Genomic DNA, 20,000 nt, shown 5'->3' with positions numbered 1-20,000 from the left:
TTACAGTGAAGAGAACATGTAGGAGGAGAAAAAAGCATGCTTGGTCAGTACAATTTGCTTTCTTCTATGCAAACGTACGTTGTCGCACTAACTAAATGTTCTTCTGCCTTTTATCATTTTGTCGTTAGTTGCACTGGCGTTGCCATGACTGGAGCACAGGCAATGCTATTATGATTCATGTTTGGTTTCACATGAGTCAGTGTGAAATGTGAAGAGAGGCGGAGGAGCTCTGCTTGCAAAATAACAGCTTTCAATATGTCCACATATACTGGGGGTTTTACTGCAGGGCAGAAGATAAGAAATATGTCAAATGTAGTGATATAGTGGATTCTTTTATCCAATGCCACTTAAAGTTTAATCTTATGCAGGTCATTCATGAGCAGGTAGGGGTTAGGGGGCATCTTGCTACAAGTAGGCTGCAGGAATAAGAAATTGAACTCAGCTCCCATTTGACTATATTGCACTGCTACACATTCTCAATCTCTTACTCTGGTTTCTTGATTTGTAATAAAATAACAACTTGAAACCGGCCGGAATGTATAGGGGTGAGGGGGATCTGGTTTTGAGGCGCCTACCTTTAAGCATGGTAACCCTTACCTGCTCCTTTTGACCTGTATCTGTATTTACTGTCTGACCCCTACCTGCTGCTTAATGACTTGCCTCTGTGTTCACTGTCCAACTCCTACCTGCTCTTTAATGACCTGTGTCTGCATCACCGTAAGTTGATTTGGATAACAGCATTTGTTAAATCACGACAAAAAATTAAGAGAAACAACAAAAATAACAAGGTAATCATATTTGCAAAGAAGTAGATGTTTTATGGGTTTAGCGTTGAAAAGCTGTGTGATTGTCTAACCCCAGCAGCGTGTTGATTCTGTATGGAATTAGTAAGTGGTTTGCTTCCCATCAGAGAGGATGAGCGATCGGCTGAGATCTCATGTCCACTCACCGCTAGCCTAACAGCCACATCTAATAGGAACACTGGGGCTATTCAAACATTACCTCCACTCACATGCACATACAGTCAAACAAACACACACACATATGCGTAAACACACACACGCACACACACACACACACACAGACACACACGCATATGAACAAAGCACACAGGCATGCACTGACAAAGTCATTGAATCACTTGCCTCAAACTCAATATACATAAAATACCCATTAAGGGAAATCAAAAGTAGGTTGTCAGAACGCCACAGAAGATAAATCTCTCTATTCAGGTAAACATATATTTATATATTTCAGCCTTCCGCAGAGAGTGTGACTGATCATCTTTCATTTTCGCCCTCTGTCCCATTGGATTTTTTTTGCCGTAGCATCGTTACCCTAGTACTATAGATTCAGTGTTAGCAGAATAGCTTAAGTGTTAGCGCCATAGCTTTAGCAGTAGTGCCATAGATTAAGAGTTTGTGCATTTGCTTTAGTGTTAGCAAAAACTAGGAAAGTTTTAGCCTATCGCCCTAGCATTAGTGCAGAAGCATTTGCACCATATTGTCAGTGCACCAGCATTAACATTAGAGATTCTTCTAGTTCAAGTGCACTAGCATTAGCTTTAGCATTAGCACTGGGGGATTGGAAACCCCTTGCAGCCAGCTGAAGTCTCAGCAGAGCCAACAGAAATGACCTGCCGTTTGATTCCTGATGGAAGTCTAACCAAGCATCACCTTCAATTCCACCACGAAAGTAAACAGCGGAGCTCAGGAATGACGGAGCATGTAGCGCTAAGAGGGAGGACAAGTAGGTCTAGCTAGACCTTTCTACTCTGCTCTTATAGCACACTGCAAGGCCAAGCAGTAAAGCTACCCTATACACATAAAGGAATGCTGCTCTCAGATTGTTTTCCACGCGGCCTCGCTCTCTGAGGTTAAACACCTATTTGCTGAAAGTGAGACTCTTGCCAAGCGTGTCGGCTTGTGTACTCAGGCGAGGCTAGTTAACACTACGCTAATGTCTTTATAATGTCTTTATAATGTCTTCCCTGAAAAAAATTACTCTGTTGAAGCACTTTGGTCTAATGCACTGTTTTCATCCATTCATTTAAGTCATTCATTTGGGTTAAAAGACTAATTAAGCAGACAGAAATCTACGTTTCATTCATGTTCATTCATTCATTTTAGTATGCAGTCAATCACTGTTTCATTTGTACCACTATGTACAATGTATCAGTTTCACACACACACACACACACACACACACCGTGGACTAGAAAACCTTTTATTCAGGTAAAAGGCACCAACGTATAAATGAATCATATAAAAAATATAAACTCAAGATCTCTGAAGAGGAATCTATTTCCTTTGTCTTTGTATTTTTTCAGCAAAAAACATGAATTTGGGAAAATATGCTGACAAGTATCGTTAGCCTCTCGCCCAATGACTCTCTCATTTTGTTGTTGTCAGCTTCAGGACTTAAGTTCCTGTGAAGATAGGAAAGGCTGCTTGTGTACCCCCCTCGAAATTGAAAACTAGAGTGTCTCTTGACTCATAAATCAGTTTTATATCAGTGTCTGGCGGGGACAGGGGTGGGCTCTTGGAGGGAAGTCTGCTTCTGTCTTCGTTCTTTATCACCTTCAGAAAAGTTTGTGACGTTTTCCCAGGTGGTCACGACCAGATGCCACTTTAGGAAGATATACCATCTTCCTCTTTTGTATTTTAACCCACACATGGATTGTCCAGGTTCATGTCTAGGTCTGAAGTCTTGGTCTCGAGTGTAGAGTTATACGTTCTATTGTTTGGCGATCCTGAGTTTATATTCTTTCTTTTGTTCTCACACCATTCACTGGGTCTCACTAACTCTAGAGATAAGATGGTGGTTCTACAGATCATATAGAGATGTTCTACAGACCAGTTAGTTTGGCTTCTAGAGACTAGATAGTGTGGTTCTAGATACTAATTAGATGGCTTCTAGAGACCATGACTGAATCATTCTAGAGACCTTAACATAGTGGTTCTAGAGGGACAGGGCGTTGTGGTTCTAGAGACAATAGCTGCGTTTCCATCCCCCTGATTTTATGTGAATTCTGAAGTATCGAATCAGTAAACGGTGATGGAAACACCAAGATTTGCATTAAAATCCTCTAATTCGCGAAAAAGTTTATCCGCTCGCTTGAGGTGGTTTTTGAGAAATGCGAAAGAGAGTAAGTGCGCAAAATGTGAGATGGAAACACACTTTTCGAAACAGCTGTGACGTAGCGAAAATTGAACACACAGGACTGACAATGTCTTTCCGATTTCCGCATAACGACCGGCCATAGCAACCCTGCCGACATCAACTTGTAGCCTCAATATTTGTAAGCGTTTATATACGTAGACATCCTATATCATATATGATATGTCTATGTTTGCATATCCTTTAATTATACCGTGTCCATTAATCCCTGATATATGGACACCTACTAAGTAATTCCAGTCAAATTGTCTGTTCAGCCTTCAAAACGAGAGCTGGTACATTATGGGAAACGGATTAAACTGCAATCAGAAAACGCGGTTATATGCTATAGACCCTGGAGTATCTGTGGTATAAAGACTGCGATGAATTTCGAATTATAAATATGTACAATGCATCCTTTATATACGTCCTTGGAACTGATGGCCAATGTGAATAATAGATAGGCCTACGTGTGGACCGCTGAAGAGGTAAAACTTTTCTTTGCTCGCATCGAAGAAAAAAGCATTACAGCTATTTTAGATGGAAAACAACGCAATTCCACTATATATCAGGACCTAAGAGAGGATGTTATCAAAAGGATACGAGCCTTGGAATGCGTGTAGTTTTTCGCTCCAACCACTTGATGGAAACGCACCTTATCAAATTTCTTTGCAAACTTTTATTTTTTTTATAAAAGGTGGAAACGTGATTAATGACATCGTAGCACTAACACTTAACTTTGATGTCAAGCAGGGGGCCACAAAATATCATCCCGTGGGCCTCAATATGCCCCCGGGCCGCGAGTTTGAGACCCCTGTTCTAGAGGGACAGGGCGTTGTGGTTCTAGAGACCATGACAGTGGTTCTAGAGGGTTGAGAGATATTCAGATAAAAGGCCGAACTACAACGCATTCCACTGCTGTCCTGGAGCGGTCGATCGATGGCTGCTTTCCATCGCCACTAATGGGTTCTGTATGAACAACGATTAAAATCACATTGTTTCAGGGAGAATGAGAAGCAGCCGTGGAGCGGCCTATCTGTCTTCATGGGTATTGATTCAGCGGTTACCCCTGGTCGCTCGGTCCGACGCACAGATTTTATTGTAGCACTCAAGTTTTCTTCTCTTCTGTGCTCAGAGAACATTTATATGATATATGTCGACAATAACATAGAAAAGTAGTTTCACATTTTTAGATCCGCAAGAGGAGAAAAATAGGGAAATCTGGAGCGAAGGGAGATGTGTGAATATTGGAGAATAAGTTGTAGTTTATGGTGAAAGCATGTGTGGATGTGCCTGCCCCTGGGGGCTTGTGGTGATCCAGCCTGCTGTGTTTCTGCTACCAGAGCCAAACAGAGGATAGCATAAACAGAAGATAGCATCTTCTGCTTCAGAGAATAGACACACACACACACACACACACACACACGCACACACGCACGCATGCACGCACGCAGGCAAGCACACAAACACACACAGTTCAATTATTATTGAATTGTGGGGGGTTGTGTGTGTGTGAATGTGTTGATGTGTGTGTGTGTGTGTGTGTGTGTGTGTGTGTGTGTGTGTGTGTGTGTGTGTTTGTGTGTGTGTGTGTGTGTGTGTGCATGTGCGTGTGTGTGTGTGTTGGAATGTGTGAGTGTCTGTTTGAGTTTGTGTGTAAAAGTGTGCAAGCGTTTGTAAATGTGTGTGTGTGTGTGTGTGTGTGTGTGTGTGTGTGTGTGTGTGTGTGTGTGTGTGTGTGTGTGTGTGTGTGTGTGTGTTTCTGTGTTCTAACCGGGTCTGTGTTCTTGTGTCAGATGCCATGCTGCTGGTGGCTGACCGGCTGGTTGGTCCGTTGAACATCCAGGAGGTTCTGCAGCCCATCGACGTAAAAATCTCTGACGCCATCATGACCATGCAAGAGAACAACTTTGAATTCAGAAACAAGGTAGCCACACCACATCATGTTGTCCAGGGATAGAGATCAATAGATAGTCAGAAGAAGAACCAGGTATACAGGGTTGGGGCATCCTGCTCAAGGATTCAGCATCAGCATGCATTTTGTTGAATGAAATATCTGAAGAATATCACAGAATCTGAGGTTCATTTAAAATAAGCAATGCAGTATGTTTGAGTTACCAGTCAGCTCTTAGTACTAGGTTCTGTTTCATCTGTTTGCTTTTCAAGAGTAAGTAAAAAATACTATACAAATATTAGCCTTTTGTATGGTTAGAGTAACAGTACATTTCCCCCTGTCACACTTCAAAGACCTCCACAGTTCTATCTCAAGTTCATTAAACAGCTGTAATTAAACCTGCAGAATGCCCCATCAATGAGCTCTCTTTCAGACCACACAGACCAATAAGCTCTAACTGCTCACATCACTGACCACTCTTATTTCCTAAAGACGATTTGAGTCGATCTTTAGGAGCCTAGAACTGTTCATTCCAGATCATTATCTTTGCACTTGACTTTGAATTTATAATTGTGTTTGTTGCTCTCTGTACCTTTTGATTTTGTGTTGTATTGAACACTGTCTTCTTGGCCTGGTCCTCTTCAAGGTCTTCATTCATGATTCACGATGCCGATCCAGTGAAATTATGATCCACTGATCTCTCTCTCACTGCTCAATCTCTGGTCTCTCTCAGAAAAGACGTATCATACCAATATGACTTACCTACTAAGTAAAGGTTAAATAACTGTCCTCTTGGTTACCCCTCTCAGGTTTTCCAGCTCTGTGGTCAACCCAAGTTGGTGGGCGCTGGCAGGGTACGATTGACGCGCAGTGTTTTTGACTCCAACCCTCGCTACAGACCTGCGGCCTCACGGGCCAGGCCCACCACCGCAGCTGCGCCCAGTCTGGACCACATGGTAAGAGCTCGTAATACCTGGACCCCCGTCATAAGACCTCGAAGGCTTTCGTAAGACGTGGACCGCCTCACCTTGCGGTAGTGCCTACAGGGGTCTGGTAAGACCTGGGAAGTCCAGTATAACATCGGAGTTCATGTTGTACTGGAAACATTGTTTTCTGATTCACATGGCCACTATACGCCACTCTTTTTAACGAGCTCATTCAGCCTTTTGACTTGCCTTGTAGCTGCCCCAATTTCGTTTTTTCTGTTTGGATTGTTCTCCACCTCATTTGGAAGTCGCTTTGGCTGAAGGGGTCTGCTAAATGTAAATGTTTGAGGTTTAATGTTTTACCTCAATGGAGATATGTTTAACCTCAACCATGTGAAGTACACTTTACGGAAAACCAAAGGGCAATAGAGACAGATCTTTATTTTTTGGGATAGGTTTTCAGTAATTACACGTTTGAATGTCTTGAATTCCATGAAACAGATATGGTTTCCCAGCAGAGAACATTCATATTTTCTTCTGTGGCTCACAACGTGAGTAGCTCCAACAGGGTTTATAAAATATGAAGTTAAAAGCCTTAATTTTATTTATCACCGAAACCTTAATGAGCCGTCCAGGTTTCCACATAAAAGCGAAGTGCCCCATAAAAGAGTTAAGACTTTGTGCAGACAGGTAGAGTCCATTTAGCGCTGTGCAATTAAAGTGATAAGCAAGTGGAGAATTTTAAGAGGTAGAGTTTGGTCTAAGGGAGATATTAAAGTCCAAAGCAGGGAAATGTTTGTATAATACAGTTTTTTGTATGATTATTGTATTGGCAAACTGGTGTATTGAATTCCAACTATTGTGAATGTTTAATTGGTGAACTTTTGACTAATCGTCTAATTGACAATGTGTAATGCATTCTAACATTCCCTGATCTGCGTAAATCAAACTTCTGAAATGTAGAATATTCCCTAGAGTGGCGGACATGCAACCAAGTAATTCTGCATCCTTTGCCTCCTGTGATCTCTTTCTCTGCTCAACCTTTCTTTGTCCAACGTTAAGCCTGTCGATCATATATTTCTCTCCTTGGTGTTTCTGCTGCTTCCAGAGGATTGTGTGGAGGAACATGCAACACAGCGTAAGCCATCCATATCTCCTCCTGATCTGTTATCTGTTAACCTACTCCCCTAAACTAGCCCCTTTATTTCTTTTTTTTTATCTAATCTGTTCATTTGAACTTTTAAACCCCTCATGTAACCCCTTTCTAATGTATATATTCAAACTCTTTACCTAGTTTCTTATTTCAACCTCTTCATCTGATTCTCTTACTCCAATCTCATAATTGGAACTCTTCAATTTAACCCATAGTTGAACCACTTCTATTCAATTTCTTTATCTAAATCATCCATATCATTCTTTATTCTCATTTATTTTTATTTTTATCTGGTTTCTTCATCAACATTTGTATTTTAAATCTTAATCCAATCTAACAAGTTCACCTCTTTAATCTTTTAATCATAATTGATAATAATCATGATGCACCTCTCTATAAAATATCTTATTAACATCTAATCTCCTAATTAGCATCCAACGTTATTATTCTGCTTTGCATCTTCTTTTTTCCAGCCCCCTCATTCAATGCAATACATTGTTGGTTATTGAATGATATGGTATTGATTGGAATTGTTATTGTTTTCTGACACCTTACTCATTCTGCAAATTTCGCAAGTGTGCTTTCATCGACCCGCCTGTCTACCCGCATCGGTTACAGTCGGACAAACTTTTGAACTGTTTTTCATTCAATGTTGCTGTTTGAATGTTTTGATGCCTCAACTATTGTTTGTGCATTGTGTGGGGGAATAATTTAGTAGACTTTGTATTTTCAAGTTTTACTCCATGCTGGGTGATTCAAATGGGGAATACTCTGTGAAGTCGACTTGGAAGCAAGCAAAAAAAAGATGGAGCAGACCTTTATTTTGGACTACTTCTCTTCTTCTATACATGGCAAAACAACCCATCTCTAGTTCAAAGTACCATCCAATAAAAGTAAACTTAAATCACAGTAAAACACAACACTTCACACTTCATTATTTTAGAATACAAAAACATTGACAAATTCAAACACAGACGCCTTCTTCAGAGAAGAAGAAAGTTTCTTTGTTCATTTTCAGTTTTTCACACAAGATTTGGTTTACGAGAACAAAGAAAGCAACCTTGTAGCCCCTAGCCCTCAATGTTTTATTTATTACCCAGTTTCATGTTGAATAAGAACAAGAGCATCTCACAGTCCAGGCCACATGCCCCCAGGCTGCTGCCTGACCCAGTCTGATGGCCGACCTGCAGTGCAATCGTACACTCTGTGATACAGGGTGAGTGACTAATAGATGGTATTCTGTTCTGTGGTACAGGTAGAGGGACTATTGATGGTATTCTGTTCTGTGGTACAGGTAGAGGGACTATTGATGGTATTCTGTTCTGTGGTACAGGTAGAGGGACTATTGATGGTATTCTGTTCTGTGGTACAGGTAGAGGGACTATTGATGGTATTCTGTTCTGTGGTACAGGTAGAGGGACTATTGATGGTATTCTGTTCTGTGGTACAGGTAGAGGGACTATTGATGGTATTCTGTTCTGTGGTACAGGTAGAGGGACTATTGATGGTATTCTGTTCTGTGGTACAGGTAGAGGGACTATTGATGGTATTCTGTTCTGTGGTACAGGTAGATTGACTACTAGATGCTGTTCTGTGATACAAGAAGAGTGTCTACTAGAGGGTATTCTGTTGACCCTCTCTCTCGCTGTCTGTCTGTCTGTCTGTCTGTCTGTCTGTCTGTCTGTCTGTCTGTCTGTCTGTCTGTCTGTCTGTCTGTCTGTCTGTCTGTCTGTCTGACTCGATCTCATGTCTATCCATTTCTCTCAGTTGTTTTTTCCTCTACTTAACATGAATACCATGTGGAAACTAAGAGAGTCTAACTTCCCATCTCAGAAACCTTCACTTGTTTAATTGTTAGCCTCTTTGTGTGTGTGTGTGTGTGTGTGTGTGTGTGTGTGTGTGTGTGTGTGTGTGTGTGTGTGTGTGTGTGTGTGTGTGTGTGTGTGTGTGTGTGTGTGTGTGTGTGTGTGTGTGTCGTTTGATAAAGCTTAAGCCTCTGATGTCATGGTTTCGGGGCTTGGTATGCCTCGGAGAGTGGGAAGGGTTCAACACGTGGTTTATTCAGAGATACACGGTAAACAGACATGCACTCTGGAGGTCGTTAACAAAGCATTTGCAGGTACAGATTCAGTATTTTTTGGTTTCAGTCGGATTTACCGAGATGCAATCTCTAACGGTGTTTTGTTGAGCACAAGTGTCGAAACAGAAACAGAGTGTAGTTAGCACTACAAATATGTGGTCCAATGAGGTACTTATGTTAGCTTGAATATCGTGGGGTCTATTAACGCATATAATAATGGAATTTACATCATTTGTGTGTGTGTGTGTGTGTGTGTGTGTGTGTGTGTGTGTGTGTGTGTGTGTGTGTGTGTGTGTGTGTGTGTGTGTGTGTGTGTGTGTGTGTGTGTGTGTGTGTGTGGGGGGGGGGGGGGGGGGGGGGGGGGGGGGGGGTGTGTGTGTGTGAGGGATAGAGCATGGGAAAGTACTCCCGTATTTGTGTGTGATATTATATTGTATTGTGGGTTTCTGTGAATGTGTGTGTTAGACTCAAAGGGTTTCAAATTGGGAGATCAAGTGGTTTGTCTGATTGTTAGTTTGGAAAAACAACAATGTTCACTGACCGGTGTGGCAGACGAGGGCTCTCGTTGGCTCGGCTAATCACTTGACGACAAACAGCCTCATCTCCATACACATTTTTTTTTCTACCTGATTGCAAATTATAACCCTCGGTAAGGGAGTCAGATCTCTTATTTTTTCTTATTTTTTATAATCAAGAGTGGTGTTGGAACCGTCTAGCTCTCCGCAATGACAAGACGGACAAACCGTAAGTCTTTCTGCTATTCCACCACACCAACCAATAGTTTGGCGCATCAGCAGTTAGCGACAGACACTGCACTCTAGCATTGCTAGCATTCCGGAGCAACTGTTCAATTATGCATAGCACTACGACGGCAGACGTGCTCAAGAAGCAGGTACGGGCGGATCTCGAACCAACGGCTGCAATCTGCTGTCACACAGACAGCCGTTAATGTATTCTTTGCTGAGCTCAATATTCTCCAGCAGATGTGCGTTCTTTATAGGGTCGTCGGTCAGGAGGCTATGGGGCTACTCCGAGGCCTCAAGCCAACAAGCATCCCAGTCGGATCACAACACACACAGGGACACACTCGGGAAACAGTAAACAATTCATTTAGGTAGCGATTCCCCAGAAAAGCGTTATTTTTTCTCCGCAGACAGATGAGCAACAACAGCTCTTGGTCATAACATCGAGGGGCCAGGCAGGCTACCAGATCCCTTCTTATGGTGGAGGTAGTGGGGAAATGGTTTCCTGAACTTGGTATTAGTGTGAGAGGTAGTGCGTGCATTCTGATGCTGCAGCTTTATGTAATGATGGTGCAGAACACTTAAGAGAAAGACATTATGAAGAGGCTTTAAATGCTTGCCTTGGTGGTCTGGGAGACACTCACAGACAGTAAACAACAGCGCACAGCACAGGTTGCTGATTGCTGAGGCGGTTGTATCCATCTCAATCAGATAGTCTTCAGGCTGTATCCAGTCCACAGTCACATTAATAATTCAGGATGACCCTGTGAATAAGCAGACATTACACTGGATTGTCTGAAACATCATTTAAGATTAAATAAATCTTTAAACAGGGAAATGCAGGTTTTGCTCTGCTGTTAACTATGCTGTTAGTATTCAAGCAGGCAGCATGTCAAGTGAGTTACAGGGAATTTTAGATACAAACCATTAAGGGGCAGGTAGGGCTTACGACTTGCTCAAGAAGGCTTACAGATAGACTGTGATCATTGGGGATCAAACCCACAGTCTTTTGGCTGGGGGTAACCACTGTACAACTACACTACAAAAATGTAAGATATCAAAATTCTATCTTGAAATCCAGTCAGAGGTGACGCGTTGTGATTGAGCCCCCCCCACCCCCACCCCCCCACCACACAGGACACAATGCTTCCCTCAGCACACTCCTTAATCTCTCCTCCAACTTTCCGACTGTTACACACATCCCACCACTGATGGGAAATATAATAATGCAACCGGGCACTGCGGTAGTTCACTGGACCAAACACCGTTCTGCAGCGCGAAATCACGTCTGATCTGATCCGACCAGACTTCCCGCTGTCTGCAGGGACCAGAGTGAACGTGTGCCATCCAGGCGACGGATCGTCAGCCTCATCCCTCCACGGCTGGCTCATCGAAACGCTCCAGTGTTGGACGGGTTCCCTGGATTCCTGTACGCTGGTGTTTTTTCCTTACTGCAGAAGCAGAAGAGAGTGTATAGTCTGGGCTTCATTTCACACTAAATTGTACCTATATTTCAACACCTTGCGTTATTGTGCCAGGACGGTATGACTGCATTATCGTTGGTTGCTCCACCGCTCGTCCAGGTAATGATTTACGGCCCCATATAGTTTGGAATGCAAACCAGTAAACAGTACATGTGAAGCGGAAAATCTGGAAATAAACAATAATAGATACCAACAATAGGGCTTGATTCCTTAGTTTTCCCAAGAAACACCGGTTTGGCTTGGAGATGATTGCTGCCTTATGGGTTTGTGATATTGTTTCAATAACAACCAGACTGGGTTATGTAATGAATCCACTGTCATTCTGTCCACCTCTCTTACTCATAGGTGTGTGTGCGTGTGTGCGTGCATATGCATGTGCGAGTGCGCGCGTATGTCCTAGAGTTATGAGGGGCCGCCTGGAACAGAATTCATACTTGGTCTTACACACACACTATTATAATCTCGCATATACACCACTATACTCATACACACACACCATTATACTCCTTTTACATGTATGTATTATGTGTTATGTCGTGTATGTGAGAGAATATATTAGTGTATGTGAGAGAGAATAGTAGTGTGTGTGTGAGAGAGTATAGTTGTTTATACAAGAAAATATAGTAGTGTCTGTGAGAGAGGATAGTATTGTTTGTGAGAGAGTATACTTGTTTAGGCTAGAGAATATAGTAGTGTGTGTAAGAGAGAATAGCATTGTGTGTGTGAGAGAGTTTAGCAGTGTGTGAGTTTTAATGAAACAAAATTGAGTTTGATTCCTCAGTTCCTGATTGGCTGACAGAAGAGGCGGTAGCCTCTGCCCTCAAAATACTGCGCTGTCATTTCACTCTGGAATTCCCAGCGATTCTGTTATGCTGCATTCGCAACAAAAAAATAGGTCGCTTGTTTGCGTGGTCGCCTGAGTTTGACAGAGGCTTCCTCTTGTGAACGCCATTTCATTCTCAACCATGGCCGGTCTCTACGTGTTGTGGAAGTACCAGAGACGTCAGAGAAACCAACGCAGTCGTTTAGGATTCTTAATATCATCCGTTCAATAAAATATTCTACAAACTACAAAACTTCGGGAGCTCCGGCGGGAGTCTTGGAGCTCTATATCTAAATAATATAAGATGATATAATATATAGATAGATATCTGTATCATATAATATTGTAGTGTCACAGGGTTTGGGAGTTGGGGGTTGGCCTTAGCAGGGGAGCTCTTGAGGGGATTCGGCTTGGCAGGGTTTATGTATACATTAACAAACACTGTTTGTTACCAATATTGTATGCATTATCGTTATTGACTTGTGTTGATAACATGCATGTATCACCCCATTAATATACATTGCCATGAACTGTATTATGCGTCACGTTAAGTTTGTGTCTGTTTAAACAGATGGCTGTACACATATTGTTGAACTGCGCGCCAAACATCACCCGCATTCAGTTATTCCACAATCAATTCCAAATGTAATTTTACAACCTTTGACATCATAATATTTCAAATAGGCTAATCGTTTGTATGTTTGTGCTGTATATAGCCTAAGTGTGTGTAAGCTTATGTTGCAGTTCCGACCTGCCATGGTAGGCCTACGTCAAAATAGCAACACCAACTGCGCTAACTGCTAGGGCATTTAGACCAAGTATTTGCCAGTCAGTGGCACGATTGCTTTTTGGATCACTGAAACAGCACCATGTATCCTTTGCGCCGGAACGCAAATGTAGTGGGGCGAGGTTAGCGGTGCGAGGAAAGTCAGCTTTACGCCCGGTGCAAACTAGCAACGATACATCCACGGTGTAAAAGTTAATTGTAATGGGGGCAAGATAGGGTTCCATAATGTCCATATTCTCACCATTGATGCAGCCAATGAAATGTGTGTAACCAGGATGTCTCTGGCAGGTTTGGTAGGAGGCGTTAATGCGGTTTAAACCTCTTGTCATGCAGGGAGAGTCATCAGGATGATCTCCAACAGGTGGCAGACGGTTAATGAGAGTTCATGATAATGACTTTGCGTGGCGGTGGGAAGCCTAACGAATGCACCATCATTTCAAATGAATATGAAGGCATGTCATGGGTTTAAACGGGGTAAGCAGCCTGTTGTTCTTTGATTAATGAATCTCCTCAACCCAGAGGTACAAAGTACGGTATAACCTCATCAAGACAGAGGACATGTTGGTAACTGGGAATGAATTTACTCTATCCGGCATCCAGTGGATTAGGGATAGGGTTAGAATTGTGTGTGTGTGTGTGTGTGTGTGTGTGTGTGTGTGTGTGTGTGTGTGTGTGTGTGTGTGTGTGTGTGTGTGTGTGTGTGTCTGTGTGTGTGTGTGTGTGTGTGTGTGTGTGTGTGTGTTTGTGTATGTACCTCAAGCCCAATAACTTAAACCTTAAGTAATTAATACACATTCACCACATGAACATCTAATATACATGAAACTTCCTTTCAAGGAATATGCAGAGTTATCTGTAAATAGGTGTCTTCCTGTCTTTCCCAGATTCAGATGAGTTATATAACTCCCTCATTGTTTGTCCAAAAGGGGAGTTTGCGGGGTTAGCATTTGATTTCCATTAGCCGCCTCCATTGACTTGCTGAGTTACATTATTCTAGATCTTTTCATGTGATGGGAATTCAATTTTCCTTTTTTTTTTTTACTTTTACTTTCCAACAATGTGTTCCGGATAGTCGCTTATTCTAAACGAGTGCCAGTAACAACACAACAAGATTCTAGTTTGTCTAGACACACACACAGATGATTCAACACAATTTTAGATCCTGTGATAATAAAGTTACCTCTGCTGCACTGCTTGCGCAATTATATGATTTGCTGCTTTTGACTGTGTAGGCTGGAGGGTAACTTGTCAGCACAGCATAACAGTAGCCTAAATAGTCCAAAGTGGTGCAGAAATGTATGTGTGTTTATTAGACAAACGACAATCTGGTGGTGTTGTTACTGGAACTTGGGAGCTTGATTAAGCTCCTATTAGAACACATTGGAAATCTTTAGAAACTCATTAAAAGTGTATTCCCCTCACATGAACAGGAGCAAGGCTATTGTAACTCTGTAAGTCAATGGAAGCGGCTAACTTAGAGCTGATGCTTAACTGCAAACCCCCCTTCTGGAGGCACAATGATACATTTGGAATTAAACAACTTGTCTGAATCTGGGTGCTAATGGTAGTTTACAGATATCTCTGTGTATCCCTTTAATTTAAACAAATAAACCACACCCTTACACAACCTCACCAAACCCTTCCCATAAACACAGTGACCTACCCATTACCATGAACACATGAACCAAAAAGAGATTCATGGCCTTGCATTGCCTTTTGATCGTTGTATGTATTCTGACTTAAGAAATATGTTTCACAAGTTGGCCCTTAAGGCTGTTCAAGTCTGCCATGACTGATGAGATATTTGGTTGAGTAGTCTGTGTGTGCGCGTGCTTCGGTCGTGTTTGTGTGTTTTGTGTTTGTGTGTGTGCATCATTGGTGTGTGTGTGTGTGTGTGTGTGTGTGTGTGTGTGTGTGTGTGTGTGTGTGTGTGTGTGTGTGTGTGCACTAATGCATGCATGCGAATATTTCTGAATTTGTTCAGAACGAATGTCCTTCATCATGCAGTACAGGTTGTCTTTGGTGGTGCGCTGCGGCTGTTAGGAAGGAACATGTGCATATATAATCTGCTGGTGTGGTTTTAACGTGCCCACCAGCCCAGTGATTACCTTGGAGATCCTGTTTTACCTGCCGTGTGGCATCTGTCCACGAGGCCTCTCTCCGCAAATAGCGCCCTCACCCCAGGGACCGGCCACTGAAAACCAGCTGTGTGTGAAATGTCCATCTGTGCTTGCAGTACCTAGGATAGGGTTTGTTTAGAATAGATGGGAGGCACTAAAACAGCCCCTGCTTTAGTCACACTTTTCAAACCTCTCATGAATATATTATTTTGGTGTTTGGGGATTGATGGGGCACAGTGTTTACTTTCAGAAGGAGAATTCAAGGCATGAACAGAGAGGCTTTAAGAAGCGACTGTGCGTGTGTGTGTGTGTGTGTGTGTGTGTGTGTGTGTGTGTGTGTGTGTGTGTGTGTGTGTGTGTGTGTGTGTGTGTGTGTGTGTGTGTGTGTGTGTGTGTGTGTTGTTGCTGTGTGTGTGTGTGTGTGTGTGTGTGTGTGTGTGTGTGTGTGCGTGCGTGTCTCTGTGCATGTGTGAATGTGTTTGTCTGTATGAGTTAGTGTGTGGGTCGAGGCTCAAAGAGCTCAACAGTCCAACTTGATTCCTAACAAGATCCTGGACATTAGAGGAAGAGATTGATGAATGGCTGCCCCCTATTGTAATAACAAAGAGAGAGGTCACTCACTTGCTTCCTCTTCATCTAATATCTTTAACGCCTAAAAGCTCTAACTCCTAATAACTTTAACATGCAACAAATGTAATGTTTAATACTGTTGACGTCTAACACACTTTATGTACTAACATTACCAAATCATAACTTAACGGTCTGATCACTTTAACGTCTAATAAATCAGACCATTAACTTCTACCAACTTTAAAGTATCATAACTTTAACGTCTGATAACCTGAACTCACAAACTACTCATGAACATATAAAAATTTAACGTCTTATCATGGCAATGTCTAATAACTTTAACATCTTATTACTTTAACGTCTAACGTCTGAGCTTTAATGTATAATAACTGCGATGATAATAAAGGTCACATCTATGAACTTAAGGGCGCGGCCCCCGGCTAGAGAGGGCTCAGCCTCTGAAGTGGAGCGTAGCTCTGCGGGCGTTTGAAGTGGCGGACTGTGGCGGGCTGCAGTGCCCTGATTACAATCACTGGGGCTGCATTAGCATGCAGGTCTGCACGGGCAGGCTGCATTGGGGGACCCCTTGCAAGACACAGAGGATCCTGTTCAGATAAATAGATACAGGAGATAGTGTTCATTTTTACCTAAACACTGAAATAAGAATGGAAGGAAGATGGAGAGTGAAAGAATGAAAGAAAGGGAAAGAAAGCAAGAAATAAAGAAAGAGGGAAAGAACGGTGGAAGGATGTGAATGTGCAGGGTAGGATTTGAGGGGAAGAGCCTGACTTCGTGTGCCGTGCTGGACAAGTGCCAGACTTGTGTCGGCGCGCCAGATGCCAGCGTCTGAGATTCTCTTTCATTTTCTCTCCTTCTTTTTCACCCAACCAACTGAGTGGCCAGCGACACTTTTCAAGGGTTTGAGACCATAATTGAGACAACGACACGACACATCGAAGGAATCAACATTTACCCTAACATTATCCCCTAAAACATGATGAGTCACTGTACATATACATTGTGTTATTATTTATTCAGTGAACTTTGCAAACGTATCATTAAATGTATTGTGACTAAAGAAAATGAAGAAAAATGTATTGCTAGACTATTATTCATGTATTGCTGAGACGCTCTTTGCAAGCCTTGTGGTAAACATCCTTGTGAACATCACTGTAAGTTTGTTACAGGGCAGATGCAGCAGAGCAGAACTGTTGAAACTGCCACACAGTCTGTAGAGGAACAGCAGAGCAGACAGCTGAAGTCTTTCAACCATTCACCAATCAAAAGTTTAAAAACCACTGTCGAGAACCATTTGGACTGTCTTTTAAAAAAACTGCTTGCTGGATAGGATGTGTTCTTAAAGCAGGGTTATTTGTCCTAAATACAGATAATTTATTACCAAGAACTTGGTAGGCTTGTGGAAAGGTGGAGGAAAGAGCCTGTGAAAAGTGTGTGAGGATTATTTCTTTGGTGTCCTATTCTACCGGCTCTGTCTCGAGGGCCGGACACGTCTAGTGGTCAGGCCGGGTCTCTATGTTGACAGATTCTGAGATCATTTCTGTTCAAATGGGTCCCAACCTCTATTTTCTCCGCGATGATGCATATCTGTACTCAATAATCATGAAAATTATTCGGATTGACAACTAGAATTTATAATAGTTGTAGTACAGCGTTATGTTGCCGAAGGATATAGTCCTGGTTTATTATGGACGTTAACTATAATGTGATTGAAGTGGAAGATGAGGTGAGGTCACCTGGGTGTGATGTGACCTAGTTTAATGTGACCTGGATGTGATGTCACCTCGTGTGATCTCACCTGACTGGGATGTCACCTGGGTGGGATGTCACCTGGTGTAAAGTCACCTGTGTGGGATGTCACCTGGGTGTGATGTCATATAGTGTGATGGCACCTGGTGTGAAGTCACCTTGGTGTCACTGTCCTCCTGTCAACATCATGAATCTGCCCAGCTGATTTGATCACGTGTTCATCACCCCTGGGTGCTGCCACATCACAGCTCCCAGGGAACATAGCTCATGCACACACCTGGGGGAATAAGAACATGTGTGTGTGCACACATTTACACAGATAAATACATGCATGGAGACAGACACACACACACACACACACACACACACACACACACACACACACACACACACACACACACACACACACACACACACACACACACACACAAACACACACAAACACACACAAAGACACTCACACAAAAGTTAACTATAATAAAAAAATAAGCATGTTTCAATTCGAAAAGCTAGACAACAGAAAATTGAAAAGAATAGTAAGTAGTAAAAACTCACAAAAATGTCATCAGTTTCAGGAAGAATATATTTTGATGGGATTCCCCTCTACATGCTCTGACCCTCCCCTGGCGCTGTGCTTTTTTTGTTGGAAGAAATAAGCACAGTGGCATGAAGCACAGGCCCATGTTTCTCACTAAATTATGAGTATTTGCACCCTTTTAATGTTCATGTTTACACTGGCAAATAGAACGCACATACATTATTTATGTAAAAGAAAAAAATTATCCTGGTGAAGAGGGTACCTCGCAGAAAAAATATCTCGAAGGGGGTACACCAGCAGCAAAAGTTTGAGAACCACTGTAGAGTTGTTCTCAAAGAGAGTACCAGCAGAGTACCAGCACTGGGACTTTTGAACCATACATGTATCGCTTGATTCCCTGGTCGCAAACAGGTCGACCTCTGCCCTGCCAAATCGGGACCAGATTCCCTCGACCACCTGGGGGTGGAGTCTCCACTCTCCTGGACTTGGTCCCCCTCTGGACAACATGTCCACCGCCACGTTTAGGGGCCCTGGCACATGAAAGGCCCTGAGTGAACTGAACTGTGGATGAGCCCATAGCTACAGAGCTGTTGCCAGCTTGCAGAGGGTTGGGGAGCCCAAACCCCCCTGCCTGTTGATGTAGGCGGCTGTCACTGTGCAGTCGGTTCTGACTATGACATGCTGACCCTTGAGCTGCGGCAGAAAGTGCTTCAGGGCTAGACAAACCGCCCTCAGCTCCAACAAGTTGATACTTTGAGACCCCAAGTGGCCCATCCTGGGTCCGTTGATACCCTGGCCTTTGTGTACGGCTCCCCAGCCTGCTAGGGATGCGTCTGTAAATACGATCTGGCGGTGAGCCACTGACCCCATGGTCTGCCCCCTCCTGATGTTGGCTGGGTCCCTCCACCAGCGTAGGGCTCTATAGAGCCTTTGGGACACCTTCACCTTGGCACGGGCGGGGCTCTGTGGACACAGGCCTACACTTAGGAGACACCTCGGAACAGGGCGCATGTGAAGAAGGGCCAGAGGGACTATCTGTACCATTGCTGCCATAAAGCCCATGAGTCTGAGGCAAACCCGTCCAGTCCCTCTGAGCCCTGAGGGTGAAGAGACTGAGACAGGCTGCAAAGGACTGCTATCTCGCTGGAGGGAGGGTAACAGTAGCCCTGCTGGAGTCTAACACCATGCCGAGGAGAATGTTACCCGGCAGGGTTGCAGTTTGCTCTTCTTGGTGTTGAGGCACAACCCCAGCCGCTGAATGTGAGTCAATAGCAGGGCCATGTGTTGGCAACATAGATCCTCTGAGTTTGATCAGCCAATCGATAGTTTAGTATATATCCAAATAGTTTAGTATACTGAGCCCCTGCTGCCTCAAGGGTGAGAGGACTGCATCCATGCACCTGGTAAAGGTCCGAGGGGCAAGAGATATTCCGAACGGGAGGACCTGAAACTCGAAGATCCGACCCTCGAAAGCAAATCTCAGAAAACGCCAATGCCCTGGCCAGATCGGAATCTGAAAATAGGCATCTTTCAGATCGATTGTCGCGAACCAATCCCCTGCCTTGATGGTCTGCCGAACCCGCGGAACCGTCAAGAACATGCATCTTAGGGCGCAGAGGTACTTGTTGAGCCCCCTGAGGTCTAAGATAGGGCGTAGACCCCCATCTTTCTTGGGGATGAGGAAATATCGAGAGATGAACCCCGCTTGGCGGTCGGAGCGCTCAACCTCCTCTCAAACATGGCTGTGGGCTCCACTGTTACCCTGAGGAGACAGTCCCTGTCTGCTGGCTGTAGCTTCGACTGGGACAGCCACAGATGTCGTCTCACCACCCAGAGCTGAGCCAATGAGCGGCCTGATGACACTGCCTGCACCTTGGACACCGAAGCCAGGCATATCATTGCTGACTGGAACTCCCTTGCCAGAGAGGCATCCACCGGCCAGTTCTGCATGAGACC

At 43.4% G+C, this 20,000-nt stretch overlaps 1 protein-coding gene across 4 annotated transcripts in view; it reads left to right on the top strand.

Moving 5' to 3' along the window:
- Positions 1–20,000, top strand: part of gpc6a (glypican 6a) — a 111,355-nt gene that overhangs the window by 84,523 nt on the left and 6,832 nt on the right. For 2 of the 4 annotated variants that reach the window (XM_060071191.1, XM_060071189.1), the window contains 3 exons: positions 4,956–5,086; positions 5,863–6,009; positions 7,088–7,117. In XM_060071191.1, coding sequence (XP_059927174.1) covers positions 4,956–5,086; positions 5,863–6,009; positions 7,088–7,117 — 308 coding nt within the window. The remainder of the gene's footprint in view (positions 1–4,955; positions 5,087–5,862; positions 6,010–7,087; positions 7,118–20,000) is intronic. The other 2 variants (XM_060071192.1, XM_060071190.1) reach the window with 1 other exon arrangement.

This window comes from Gadus macrocephalus, chromosome 14 (assembly GCF_031168955.1).
Source record: "Gadus macrocephalus chromosome 14, ASM3116895v1".
Classification (NCBI taxonomy): Eukaryota; Metazoa; Chordata; class Actinopteri; order Gadiformes; family Gadidae; genus Gadus; species Gadus macrocephalus.
Note: the sequence above shows the minus strand (reverse complement) of the source record. Positions and strands in the feature narration are given on the sequence as shown.